At 42.6% G+C, this 13,444-nt stretch overlaps 5 protein-coding genes across 5 annotated transcripts; all 5 read right to left on the bottom strand.

Moving 5' to 3' along the window:
• Positions 1-510: 510 nt before the first annotated feature.
• Positions 511-1,917, bottom strand: LOC131294247 (angiopoietin-related protein 2-like). Its single transcript, XM_058322292.1, has one exon. It carries the CDS (start codon positions 1,915-1,917, stop codon positions 511-513), a length of 1,407 nt encoding a protein of 468 aa, XP_058178275.1.
• A 1,662-nt stretch (positions 1,918-3,579) lies between these two features.
• On the bottom strand, positions 3,580-5,001 carry LOC131294248 (fibroleukin-like). The gene has a single exon (XM_058322293.1). The coding sequence runs from the start codon at positions 4,999-5,001 to the stop codon at positions 3,580-3,582; it is 1,422 nt and encodes a 473-aa protein (XP_058178276.1).
• Positions 5,002-5,907: 906 nt separating this feature from the next.
• On the bottom strand, positions 5,908-7,401 carry LOC131294249 (angiopoietin-related protein 7-like). Its single transcript, XM_058322294.1, has one exon. The coding sequence runs from the start codon at positions 7,399-7,401 to the stop codon at positions 5,908-5,910; it is 1,494 nt and encodes a 497-aa protein (XP_058178277.1).
• Positions 7,402-9,063: 1,662 nt separating this feature from the next.
• Positions 9,064-10,485, bottom strand: LOC131294250 (fibroleukin-like). The gene has a single exon (XM_058322295.1). The coding sequence runs from the start codon at positions 10,483-10,485 to the stop codon at positions 9,064-9,066; it is 1,422 nt and encodes a 473-aa protein (XP_058178278.1).
• Positions 10,486-11,391: 906 nt separating this feature from the next.
• On the bottom strand, positions 11,392-12,885 carry LOC131294252 (angiopoietin-related protein 7-like). The gene has a single exon (XM_058322296.1). It carries the CDS (start codon positions 12,883-12,885, stop codon positions 11,392-11,394), a length of 1,494 nt encoding a protein of 497 aa, XP_058178279.1.
• Between the last annotated feature and the right edge of the window lie 559 nt (positions 12,886-13,444).

Genomic DNA, 13,444 nt, shown 5'->3' on the forward strand with positions numbered 1-13,444 from the left:
CTGCGACCTCTTTTCCATTGATCTTGATACCAAATCGTTTTGATAGGTTCGTTTACCAAAATGCCCACCACTAGTTGCTGCTTTTGCATTGAATCTGCTGTTTCTACGCTACACGTCTCTCACTCTCTTTCACTAAACTTTCGCAGTTCTTCTCTCATTCTCCTCCCTGCTTTGAAGCGCATAGAGATGATTTTGATAAATTGTTCTACAAGCAAAGGAACTAAGTTCATAACTGATCTAGATTTATGGTTTCTGAGTTCTTAAGCCCACTTAGAGCATAACTATTAGTAAATTTATTCAACATTTACAAAACCAATATTATCCTAGGGCCAAATGGAGTGAGTAACAAGGGTTTCGAAGCCGTGATATCTCTTACTAAAATGATTCAACTACAAAATTGAAACAGGGAAACATAATGCGATCTACGCCATACCCTATTTTATTCTACATGTCTTGTACGATAAATTCGAAATTTATGATAAACCATTTTGTTTCGTTTCATTCAATTCTTTAACCAGTTTTACGTAGCATCATTCTAGTAAAAGCCATCGTCCCAATTTCTGAACCGTTGAAATTCACATATTGACAATCGGCTGGCTTACTCCACCAGCCTCCATACCAGTTGCCAGGATTTTTTAGCAAAATATGGTCTTCTTCCTCAGTATCAAAATGGTAACCTTTGCTGATTAGCATAAAATCTCCTGCTGTCCCACTGTAACACCCAACTTCCAGTTTGTACCAGTCTTTTTCACTTAGAACTGCGAATTCATCGTATTTTGCATATACGTACTTTCCAGCGTGATCTTCCATCTCCACCAATAGTTGATACTTTCCGCCAGAGGTGAGCTTATGAAGATGCTGCAGTCCAAGCCAAAATTCACCGTCCAAGTTTCCAAAACCATCCCGATAGTCATCCCAATTACGGAAAAAGTTCACTTGACCGTTGTATCGGTGTTGGAAAACAATCCAACCATCACCAAATTCGGTATGGTCACAGTATACCAGTGCAGGCTGATTGAACTGAAATGCGACTCGGTGTTTTCCACCATGTTTCGTTGCAATATCCGAGCAATATTTGTTCGAATCAACTAGACTGTTTACAACTTTCGGTACCACTGCAGAATGGTCACGCTGCTTTTCGAGGTTTTCCTCCAATTTTTCATCCAGACTGTTGAACTGAGCAGTCAGTTTCTTTTCCGTTTCCTTTAAGGCGTCTTCCTTTGCTTTCATACTGTTTTCCACTTCGCTCTGCCTCTTTTGGAAATTTGAGTCAGTCGACAACTGCTCTACTTCTTCTGGGTTGCTCTGCACTACATTCTCATCTGCTGTTATGCATTGTTCCATGTCGTCCAACTTGTTGCAGAGGTCATCCTCGATCGCCTTGGTGCTAGCCTCGGATGGCGCATAGCTAATGCTCCTTTTGAGATTCTGCTCGATGTCATGTAATTTCTCTTCCAAACATCTTAACTTTTCATCTCTCGTCTTGTTCTCAAGCTCGATTTCTTCCAGCTTGTTCTGCAGAAATGCCTCTTTTGCCGTCATACGGCGTTCCAGTCCGTCCAGCAGATTCTTTTTCTTCGAATAGGTGCTCGGCTCAGCACTCTTTACGGGCCCCGCACGAAAGCTTTCGCTGGTCTTCTGCATCTGCTCTATGTCCTGCAGTTTGTCTTGTAAGTAAACTATTTTGCTCGCCATCATTTCACGTTCCATCTTATCCAGCTTTCTTTCAAGATCGTGGTGTCGTACCATACTGCTTCGTTCCATTTCCTCCAACTTGGCACGCAGGTCGTTTTCGTTCGTCTTACTGCCAGACTCTGCAGCCTCCAGGTTCCGGTAGCTTTCGTTCGGTCTTTGATTCCGTTCGATGTCCAGCAGTTTTTCCTGCAGCTTGTCTAGCTTACCGATTAGCAAATCCATTACGAAACTAATAATGAACCAGGGGATTCGTTTTCTTCAATCTTCGTAAACTCAATTGTAGTTAACTTTTTTGTTCTACTTAGAACTGTTGCAATCCACAATTAACCGCTACAAAACCCCGCGCTGTCAATCACTAGTAGTGATGGTAGACCTAGGTTCGGAAACTTGCAGTCTTGTAGTTCCGATCCGCTGGATGAACGAGTACGAATTGGAATTTGTAAAATGCACGAAATTACCGTTAGTGTCGATAAGTTTGCAAGGGATAGTGAAGAGAATCCTCGATGTTGATTTCATAGCCAGTTTTTGTATCGGGGCATTATTTGTTAATTCATTCTTCAGTTTACATATAAGATTTGAGGGTATTTAAATTGGGAGTACGGAAACGACAAACTGTCAGATTTCTCGAGGCTGTTCCATACAAAAAGTAAACAACACCTTGTAAAAAAGCGAAAAAATGGCTAGCGGCGTCGTTTCGTTTCCGCGCATCATCTCGACACATAGGTGATGTCATTTTGGATCGTCGAAACCATGGTCTAATGCAGGGGTCTCCAAACTACGGCCTGCGAGACCCTATAATCCCTGGGTAAATGTGGCTTAACGCTTCGGTTATTCCACCCAATGCGGCCCGCGTCAAAAAAAAGTTTGGAGACCGCTGGTCTAATGTAATACTATTCATTAACCGTGGCTGTATCATTCAGGAGGTACACAACACTTTGAAAATAGAGAAAAAAAGGCTGCTTGCGTCGATATCTTCTCGGAAAACTGACAGGTATCGTTGTTTCCGTCCCACCAATCTGGATGACCTCAAGTATCCTATGGTCAAATGAAGTGAATAACAAGGATTTCGAAGCCGTGATATCGCTGATCAAAATGATGCAACTGCCAAAATTGAAACAGGGAAACATAACGCGATTTACGCCATACCCAATTTTATTCTGCTGATACGTCTTGCACGAAAAATCCGAAATTTGTGACTAACAATTCTGTCTTGTACCATTCAATTCTTTAACCAGTTTTACGTAGCATCATTATAGTAAAAGCCATCGGCTCTATATATGAGGGTTCACAGTAGGATCCGTTTTAGTTCACATATTGGTGATTGGTCAGCCTACCACACCAGGCTCTTCTTCTTCTTCTTCTTTCGATATGCGAGTCGGGGTATATCCTCCTACGCTAAGTCGAACAATTTGTTCCCTTACACGTAATCAGAGGCGTACCAACTCTGTCCGAACTCCTATGAAGGGGCTCGTCCTTTAGGACCGGCTATAATAGCCATATGTCCACCCGCCGTCCACGGGAGGGATAATTCCTTCCGTTGTCAGGACACAAGAACTCGTGGTCCGCTTGATTGTCTCAAACGGCACGAGATGTGCGGCAGCTAGGATTTGTCTGACCTGAGCTCCAGCTCGGCGTCACCACGCGGTCGTGCCGTAACCTTACTTTTCCGCTAACCCTTTCAGGAAACTATGCACTGCTAACATCCGCTCTGATGCACTACCGAACTAGAACTGACACCAGGCTCCATAACATTTGCAGGGATTATTTGGATAATAATAGACGTTAGGTTTATCCTTAGTGTCGAAACGGCAACCGTCACTGTTAAGCATAAAATCTCCTGCTGTCCCGCTGTAACACCCAGCTTCCAGTTTGTACTCGTAGTATTCACTGAGAAGGAATTTTACGTAGCATCATCCTAGTAAAAGCCACCGGCCCAATCCCAGAAGATTCACAGTCGCAGTTCGTATAATGAAGAGTGGACCACCAGGCTCCATAACATTTGCCGTGATTTTTTGGATAAAAGACGTTAGGCTTATCGTTAGTGTAGAAAGGGCGACCATTGCTGCATAGCATAAAATTTCCTGCTGTCCCGCTGTAACGCCCAACATCCAGTGCGTACTCGGTCATTTCACCTAGAACTTTGAATGCATCGTACTTTGCATATACGTATTTTCCAGCATGATCTTTAATCTCCACCAATAGTTGATACTTGCCAGCTGAGGTGAGTTTATGAAGATACTCCAATCCAAGCCAAAACTCACCGTCCAAGTTTCCAAAACCCTCCCGATAGTCAGCCCAATCACGGGAAAATTCCACTTCACCGTTGCAACGGTACTGAAATATAATCCAATCATCACCAAATTCGGTATGGTCACAGTACACCAGTGCCGGCTGATTGAGGTGAAATGCGAGTCGGTGTTTTCCACCACGTTTCGTTGCAATATCCGAGCAATATTTGTTCGAATCTACTGAACTGTTTACAACTTCCGATAGATCCGATACCTTCGACCATTTATCACGCAGGTTTTCGAGTTTTTCGTCCAGACTGTTAAGCTGAGTATACAGTTTGTTCTCCGTTTCCTTAAAGAACTGCACCACTTCATTTAAAGTGTCATTCTTGGCGTTCGTACTCTTTTCCCCTTCGGCTAGCCTCTTTAGTAGATTTGTATCAGTCGACAACTTCTCTATTTCTTCTAGGTCGACATCCTCATCTGCTGTTAAGTAATGTTCCATGTCGTCTAACTTGTTGCAGAGGTCATCCTCGATCGCCTTGGTGCTAGCCTCGGATGGCGCATAGCTAATGCTCGTTTTGAGATTCTGCTCGATGTCATGTAATTTCTCTTCCAAACATCTCAACTTTTCATCTCTCGCCTTGTTCTCAAGCTCGATTTCTTCCAGCTTATTCTGGAGAAATGTCTCTTTTGCCGTCATACGGCGTTCCAGTTCATCCAGCAGATTCTCCTCCTTCGAATAGGTGCACGGGTCAGCGGTCTTTACGTGCCCCTCACGAAAACTTTCGCTGCTCTTCAGCTTCTGCTCGATGTCCTGCAGTTTGTCTTGTAAGTAAACTATTTTGCTCGCCATCATTTCACGCTCCATCTTATCCAACTTTCTTTCCAGATCGTTGTGTCGTGCCATAGTGCTTCGTTCCATTTCCTCCAACTTGGCACGCATGTCTTTTTCGTTCGTCTTACTGCCAGACTCCGCTGCCTCCAGGTTGTGGTCGCTTTCGTTCGGTCTTTGATTCCGTTCGATGTCCAGCAGTTTATGCTGAAGCATGTCTAGCTTGCCGATTAGCAAATCCATTTCCAAACCAATAGTGAACTTCGCGATCGTTCTCTACAAGCAACGTTGACTGATTGTAAACTCAACTTCTTTATCCTACTTAGAACTGTTCAATTCCATGAATAACCGCTTTTATAACCGCGTCGTCAATTATTAGTAGTGATGGTAGCCTAGGTTCGAGAACTTGCAGTCTTGTAGTTCCGATTCGCCGGATACGATTTTGAATTTGTAAAATGCACGAAATTACCGTTAGTGTCGTTGAGTATGCAAAGGATAGTGAAGAGAATCCTCGATTTTGATTTCATTGCCGGGTTTCGTTTCAAGATGTTATTTTTAAATTGATTCTACAGTTTACAGATAAGATTTATCGAACTTCAACTTAAACTGTCAGTCATCAGCATATTACAAAGATAAGTAATATTTAAATTTCATAGACAATAAAAAGCAATGAAAATCACTAGTAGGTAAACTGGCCTTTAATGTATTTATTATATATTTTACCTTTTTTTTAGCTATACTGAGCCGTTGGTTCTGAAACTGCACACAAGTATCCTACCGAAACTAACGATCATGTTAAGACAGTTGATGAAAACATGGATAATCTGCGTGGGAGTAAGAAAGAAATCACGCACAGTGCATATAGGACTTACGCCAAACGGTTTCAAAAAAGTTCAATAAAATTGTGAAATTTTCAATTCTCGGCCAATGGATTATACACCCAGTCCGATTTTTCCAATCCTGGATAATCGTCGATTATCTATACTTACCAATCCTTGATTACTTGATAACCAACTGAACGGCATTATAACGGCTCAGGAGCTTTTCATCTCGGATATCTATTTTGCTACTTCCAAATAGAAACAAGACTACATTGTCGTAGATTCAACTCTATTCTTTACAAAATTCAAACTTTTTTCCCTTACAATTCTATAAACTAACCTTACGTATCATCATTCGAGTAAAAGCCATACCGCGATAATTGAGACAATGCCAACTCATCGCCTTCGATTTATCCGAGGGATATTGGTAGGATCCGTTGAGATTAACGCAGGTCTGATAAGAGGGGCTGTCCCACCAAGCCCCATGTCGTGTGACGGGATTATATGCCGAATAACAACTTGACTGCTTATCTTTTGTATAGAAACTACCACCGTTGCTGTATTGCATTGAATCTTCTATAGTCCCACTGTAACACCCAACTTCCAGTTTGTACCTGTCATTTTCACTTCGAACTTTGAATTGATCGTACTTTGCATATCCGTATTTTCCAGCATGGTCTTCCATTTCCACCAATAGTTGATACTTGCCAACTGAGGTGAGCTTATGAAGATGCTCCAATCCAAGCCAAAATTCACCGTCCAAGTTTCCAAAACCCTCCCGATAGTCAGCCCATCCACGGAAAAAGTCCACTTCACCATTATATCGGTGTTGAAATACAAGCCAACCATCACCAAATTTGGTATGGTCACAGTATACCAGTGCGCTCTGATTGAAGTTAAATGCGAGTCGGTGTTTTCCACCACGTTTCATTGTAATATCCAAGCAATATTTGTTCGAATCAACTAAACTGTTTACAACTTTTTGTAGATCCGAAACCTTCGACCATTGATCACGCAGGTTTTCGAGTTCTTCGTCCAATGTTTTATCCAGATTGTTGAACTGAGTAGTCAGTTTCTTTTCCGTTTCCTTAAAGAACTGTACCGCTTCGTTTAATGTGTCTTCCTTTGCTTTCATACTCTTTTCCACTTCGGTCAGCCTCTTCTGTAAATTTGAGTCAGTCGACAACTGCTCTACTTCTTCTGGGTTGCTCTGCACTACATTCTCATCTGCTGTTATGCATTGTTCCATGTCGTCCAACTTGTTGCAGAGGTCATCCTCGATCGCCTTGGTGCTAGCCTCGGATGGCGCATAGCTAATGCTCCTTTTGAGATTCTGCTCGATGTCATGTAATTTCTCTTCCAAACATCTTAACTTTTCATCTCTCGTCTTGTTCTCAAGCTCGATTTCTTCCAGCTTGTTCTGCAGAAATGCCTCTTTTGCCGTCATACGGCGTTCCAGTCCGTCCAGCAGATTCTTTTTCTTCGAATAGGTGCTCGGCTCAGCACTCTTTACGGGCCCCGCACGAAAGCTTTCGCTGGTCTTCTGCATCTGCTCTATGTCCTGCAGTTTGTCTTGTAAGTAAACTATTTTGCTCGCCATCATTTCACGTTCCATCTTATCCAGCTTTCTTTCAAGATCGTGGTGTCGTACCATACTGCTTCGTTCCATTTCCTCCAACTTGGCACGCAGGTCGTTTTCGTTCGTCTTACTGCCAGACTCTGCAGCCTCCAGGTTCCGGTAGCTTTCGTTCGGTCTTTGATTCCGTTCGATGTCCAGCAGTTTTTCCTGCAGCTTGTCTAGCTTACCGATTAGCAAATCCATTACGAAACTAATAATGAACCAGGGGATTCGTTTTCTTCAATCTTCGTAAACTCAATTGTAGTTAACTTTTTTGTTCTACTTAGAACTGTTGCAATCCACAATTAACCGCTACAAAACCCCGCGCTGTCAATCACTAGTAGTGATGGTAGACCTAGGTTCGGAAACTTGCAGTCTTGTAGTTCCGATCCGCTGGATGAACGAGTACGAATTGGAATTTGTAAAATGCACGAAATTACCGTTAGTGTCGATAAGTTTGCAAGGGATAGTGAAGAGAATCCTCGATGTTGATTTCATAGCCAGTTTTTGTATCGGGGCATTATTTGTTAATTCATTCTTCAGTTTACATATAAGATTTGAGGGTATTTAAATTGGGAGTACGGAAACGACAAACTGTCAGATTTCTCGAGGCTGTTCCATACAAAAAGTAAACAACACCTTGTAAAAAAGCGAAAAAATGGCTAGCGGCGTCGTTTCGTTTCCGCGCATCATCTCGACACATAGGTGATGTCATTTTGGATCGTCGAAACCATGGTCTAATGCAGGGGTCTCCAAACTACGGCCTGCGAGACCCTATAATCCCTGGGTAAATGTGGCTTAACGCTTCGGTTATTCCACCCAATGCGGCCCGCGTCAAAAAAAAGTTTGGAGACCGCTGGTCTAATGTAATACTATTCATTAACCGTGGCTGTATCATTCAGGAGGTACACAACACTTTGAAAATAGAGAAAAAAAGGCTGCTTGCGTCGATATCTTCTCGGAAAACTGACAGGTATCGTTGTTTCCGTCCCACCAATCTGGATGACCTCAAGTATCCTATGGTCAAATGAAGTGAATAACAAGGATTTCGAAGCCGTGATATCGCTGATCAAAATGATGCAACTGCCAAAATTGAAACAGGGAAACATAACGCGATTTACGCCATACCCAATTTTATTCTGCTGATACGTCTTGCACGAAAAATCCGAAATTTGTGACTAACAATTCTGTCTTGTACCATTCAATTCTTTAACCAGTTTTACGTAGCATCATTATAGTAAAAGCCATCGGCTCTATATATGAGGGTTCACAGTAGGATCCGTTTTAGTTCACATATTGGTGATTGGTCAGCCTACCACACCAGGCTCTTCTTCTTCTTCTTCTTTCGATATGCGAGTCGGGGTATATCCTCCTACGCTAAGTCGAACAATTTGTTCCCTTACACGTAATCAGAGGCGTACCAACTCTGTCCGAACTCCTATGAAGGGGCTCGTCCTTTAGGACCGGCTATAATAGCCATATGTCCACCCGCCGTCCACGGGAGGGATAATTCCTTCCGTTGTCAGGACACAAGAACTCGTGGTCCGCTTGATTGTCTCAAACGGCACGAGATGTGCGGCAGCTAGGATTTGTCTGACCTGAGCTCCAGCTCGGCGTCACCACGCGGTCGTGCCGTAACCTTACTTTTCCGCTAACCCTTTCAGGAAACTATGCACTGCTAACATCCGCTCTGATGCACTACCGAACTAGAACTGACACCAGGCTCCATAACATTTGCAGGGATTATTTGGATAATAATAGACGTTAGGTTTATCCTTAGTGTCGAAACGGCAACCGTCACTGTTAAGCATAAAATCTCCTGCTGTCCCGCTGTAACACCCAGCTTCCAGTTTGTACTCGTAGTATTCACTGAGAAGGAATTTTACGTAGCATCATCCTAGTAAAAGCCACCGGCCCAATCCCAGAAGATTCACAGTCGCAGTTCGTATAATGAAGAGTGGACCACCAGGCTCCATAACATTTGCCGTGATTTTTTGGATAAAAGACGTTAGGCTTATCGTTAGTGTAGAAAGGGCGACCATTGCTGCATAGCATAAAATTTCCTGCTGTCCCGCTGTAACGCCCAACATCCAGTGCGTACTCGGTCATTTCACCTAGAACTTTGAATGCATCGTACTTTGCATATACGTATTTTCCAGCATGATCTTTAATCTCCACCAATAGTTGATACTTGCCAGCTGAGGTGAGTTTATGAAGATACTCCAATCCAAGCCAAAACTCACCGTCCAAGTTTCCAAAACCCTCCCGATAGTCAGCCCAATCACGGGAAAATTCCACTTCACCGTTGCAACGGTACTGAAATATAATCCAATCATCACCAAATTCGGTATGGTCACAGTACACCAGTGCCGGCTGATTGAGGTGAAATGCGAGTCGGTGTTTTCCACCACGTTTCGTTGCAATATCCGAGCAATATTTGTTCGAATCTACTGAACTGTTTACAACTTCCGATAGATCCGATACCTTCGACCATTTATCACGCAGGTTTTCGAGTTTTTCGTCCAGACTGTTAAGCTGAGTATACAGTTTGTTCTCCGTTTCCTTAAAGAACTGCACCACTTCATTTAAAGTGTCATTCTTGGCGTTCGTACTCTTTTCCCCTTCGGCTAGCCTCTTTAGTAGATTTGTATCAGTCGACAACTTCTCTATTTCTTCTAGGTCGACATCCTCATCTGCTGTTAAGTAATGTTCCATGTCGTCTAACTTGTTGCAGAGGTCATCCTCGATCGCCTTGGTGCTAGCCTCGGATGGCGCATAGCTAATGCTCGTTTTGAGATTCTGCTCGATGTCATGTAATTTCTCTTCCAAACATCTCAACTTTTCATCTCTCGCCTTGTTCTCAAGCTCGATTTCTTCCAGCTTATTCTGGAGAAATGTCTCTTTTGCCGTCATACGGCGTTCCAGTTCATCCAGCAGATTCTCCTCCTTCGAATAGGTGCACGGGTCAGCGGTCTTTACGTGCCCCTCACGAAAACTTTCGCTGCTCTTCAGCTTCTGCTCGATGTCCTGCAGTTTGTCTTGTAAGTAAACTATTTTGCTCGCCATCATTTCACGCTCCATCTTATCCAACTTTCTTTCCAGATCGTTGTGTCGTGCCATAGTGCTTCGTTCCATTTCCTCCAACTTGGCACGCATGTCTTTTTCGTTCGTCTTACTGCCAGACTCCGCTGCCTCCAGGTTGTGGTCGCTTTCGTTCGGTCTTTGATTCCGTTCGATGTCCAGCAGTTTATGCTGAAGCATGTCTAGCTTGCCGATTAGCAAATCCATTTCCAAACCAATAGTGAACTTCGCGATCGTTCTCTACAAGCAACGTTGACTGATTGTAAACTCAACTTCTTTATCCTACTTAGAACTGTTCAATTCCATGAATAACCGCTTTTATAACCGCGTCGTCAATTATTAGTAGTGATGGTAGCCTAGGTTCGAGAACTTGCAGTCTTGTAGTTCCGATTCGCCGGATACGATTTTGAATTTGTAAAATGCACGAAATTACCGTTAGTGTCGTTGAGTATGCAAAGGATAGTGAAGAGAATCCTCGATTTTGATTTCATTGCCGGGTTTCGTTTCAAGATGTTATTTTTAAATTGATTCTACAGTTTACAGATAAGATTTATCGAACTTCAACTTAAACTGTCAGTCATCAGCATATTACAAAGATAAGTAATATTTAAATTTCATAGACAATAAAAAGCAATGAAAATCACTAGTAGGTAAACTGGCCTTTAATGTATTTATTATATATTTTACCTTTTTTTTAGCTATACTGAGCCGTTGGTTCTGAAACTGCACACAAGTATCCTACCGAAACTAACGATCATGTTAAGACAGTTGATGAAAACATGGATAATCTGCGTGGGAGTAAGAAAGAAATCACGCACAGTGCATATAGGACTTACGCCAAACGGTTTCAAAAAAGTTCAATAAAATTGTGAAATTTTCAATTCTCGGCCAATGGATTATACACCCAGTCCGATTTTTCCAATCCTGGATAATCGTCGATTATCTATACTTACCAATCCTTGATTACTTGATAACAAACTGAACGGCATTATAACGGCTCAGGAGCTTTTCATCTCGGATATCTATTTTGCTACTTCCAAATAGAAACAAGACTACATTGTCGTAGATTCAACTCTATTCTTTACAAAATTCAAACTTTTTTCCCTTACAATTCTATAAACTAACCTTACGTATCATCATTCGAGTAAAAGCCATACCGCGATAATTGAGACAATGCCAACTCATCGCCTTCGATTTATCCGAGGGATATTGGTAGGATCCGTTGAGATTAACGCAGGTCTGATAAGAGGGGCTGTCCCACCAAGCCCCATGTCGTGTGACGGGATTATATGCCGAATAACAACTTGACTGCTTATCTTTTGTATAGAAACTACCACCGTTGCTGTATTGCATTGAATCTTCTATAGTCCCACTGTAACACCCAACTTCCAGTTTGTACCTGTCATTTTCACTTCGAACTTTGAATTGATCGTACTTTGCATATCCGTATTTTCCAGCATGGTCTTCCATTTCCACCAATAGTTGATACTTGCCAACTGAGGTGAGCTTATGAAGATGCTCCAATCCAAGCCAAAATTCACCGTCCAAGTTTCCAAAACCCTCCCGATAGTCAGCCCATCCACGGAAAAAGTCCACTTCACCATTATATCGGTGTTGAAATACAAGCCAACCATCACCAAATTTGGTATGGTCACAGTATACCAGTGCGCTCTGATTGAAGTTAAATGCGAGTCGGTGTTTTCCACCACGTTTCATTGTAATATCCAAGCAATATTTGTTCGAATCAACTAAACTGTTTACAACTTTTTGTAGATCCGAAACCTTCGACCATTGATCACGCAGGTTTTCGAGTTCTTCGTCCAATGTTTTATCCAGATTGTTGAACTGAGTAGTCAGTTTCTTTTCCGTTTCCTTAAAGAACTGTACCGCTTCGTTTAATGTGTCTTCCTTTGCTTTCATACTCTTTTCCACTTCGGTCAGCCTCTTCTGTAAATTTGAGTCAGTCGACAACTGCTCTACTTCTTCTGGGTTGCTCTGCACTACATTCTCATCTGCTGTTATGCATTGTTCCATGTCGTCCAACTTGTTGCAGAGGTCATCCTCGATCGCCTTGGTGCTAGCCTCGGATGGCGCATAGCTAATGCTCCTTTTGAGATTCTGCTCGATGTCATGTAATTTCTCTTCCAAACATCTTAACTTTTCATCTCTCGTCTTGTTCTCAAGCTCGATTTCTTCCAGCTTGTTCTGCAGAAATGCCTCTTTTGCCGTCATACGGCGTTCCAGTCCGTCCAGCAGATTCTTTTTCTTCGAATAGGTGCTCGGCTCAGCACTCTTTACGGGCCCCGCACGAAAGCTTTCGCTGGTCTTCTGCATCTGCTCTATGTCCTGCAGTTTGTCTTGTAAGTAAACTATTTTGCTCGCCATCATTTCACGTTCCATCTTATCCAGCTTTCTTTCAAGATCGTGGTGTCGTACCATACTGCTTCGTTCCATTTCCTCCAACTTGGCACGCAGGTCGTTTTCGTTCGTCTTACTGCCAGACTCTGCAGCCTCCAGGTTCCGGTAGCTTTCGTTCGGTCTTTGATTCCGTTCGATGTCCAGCAGTTTTTCCTGCAGCTTGTCTAGCTTACCGATTAGCAAATCCATTACGAAACTAATAACGAACCAGGGGATTCGTTCTCTTCAATCTTCGTAAACTCAATTGTAGTTAACTTTTTTGTTCTGCTTAGAACTGTTGCAATCCACAATTAACCGCAAGGTTACTAAACACTAGACAGGTTGCGACAGAGCAGTTTTGCTCGGAACCATTTTGGATATCTTGTTTACAATTTGTCTGTCAAAATAACGGTGGTGTTGTGGTTTGCAGGAACAATGGAGATTATTTAGTGGCTGGCATGAAAATGCTACTCTTTTAATCTTCTTTTGGTTTGCTTGGACCATGGCCGTACAGGTTGTAATAAGCGTAAGATGTGAGAAACATTGCTCTAAATCGTAGAATCGGAGGAAGGACCCAATGTGTACATTAAGTTGATCTTGAAGAATGATATGAACTTCATTCATTTGTACGTCCCCAGTAAAAACCGTTTACGAAGTTGATCGAGGATTTAGCCCGGCTACAGGCACACCGGTACTCAATTGCAAACTACGATAGGAAAAATCAGGAACTCATCGCGTTTGCAATGTTGAACGATGGTAAGTTCGGCCT

The sequence above is a fragment of the Anopheles ziemanni genome, chromosome 2 (genome assembly GCF_943734765.1).
Source record: "Anopheles ziemanni chromosome 2, idAnoZiCoDA_A2_x.2, whole genome shotgun sequence".
Taxonomy (NCBI): Eukaryota; Metazoa; Arthropoda; class Insecta; order Diptera; family Culicidae; genus Anopheles; species Anopheles ziemanni.

Bases quoted from the DNA above. Each gene is read 5' to 3' on its own strand.
- LOC131294247 (XM_058322292.1), bottom strand. From the start codon at position 1,917: ATGGATTTGCTAATCGGTAAGCTAGACAAGCTGCAGGAAAAACTGCTG.
- LOC131294248 (XM_058322293.1), bottom strand. From the start codon at position 5,001: ATGGATTTGCTAATCGGCAAGCTAGACATGCTTCAGCATAAACTGCTG.
- LOC131294249 (XM_058322294.1), bottom strand. From the start codon at position 7,401: ATGGATTTGCTAATCGGTAAGCTAGACAAGCTGCAGGAAAAACTGCTG.
- LOC131294250 (XM_058322295.1), bottom strand. From the start codon at position 10,485: ATGGATTTGCTAATCGGCAAGCTAGACATGCTTCAGCATAAACTGCTG.
- LOC131294252 (XM_058322296.1), bottom strand. From the start codon at position 12,885: ATGGATTTGCTAATCGGTAAGCTAGACAAGCTGCAGGAAAAACTGCTG.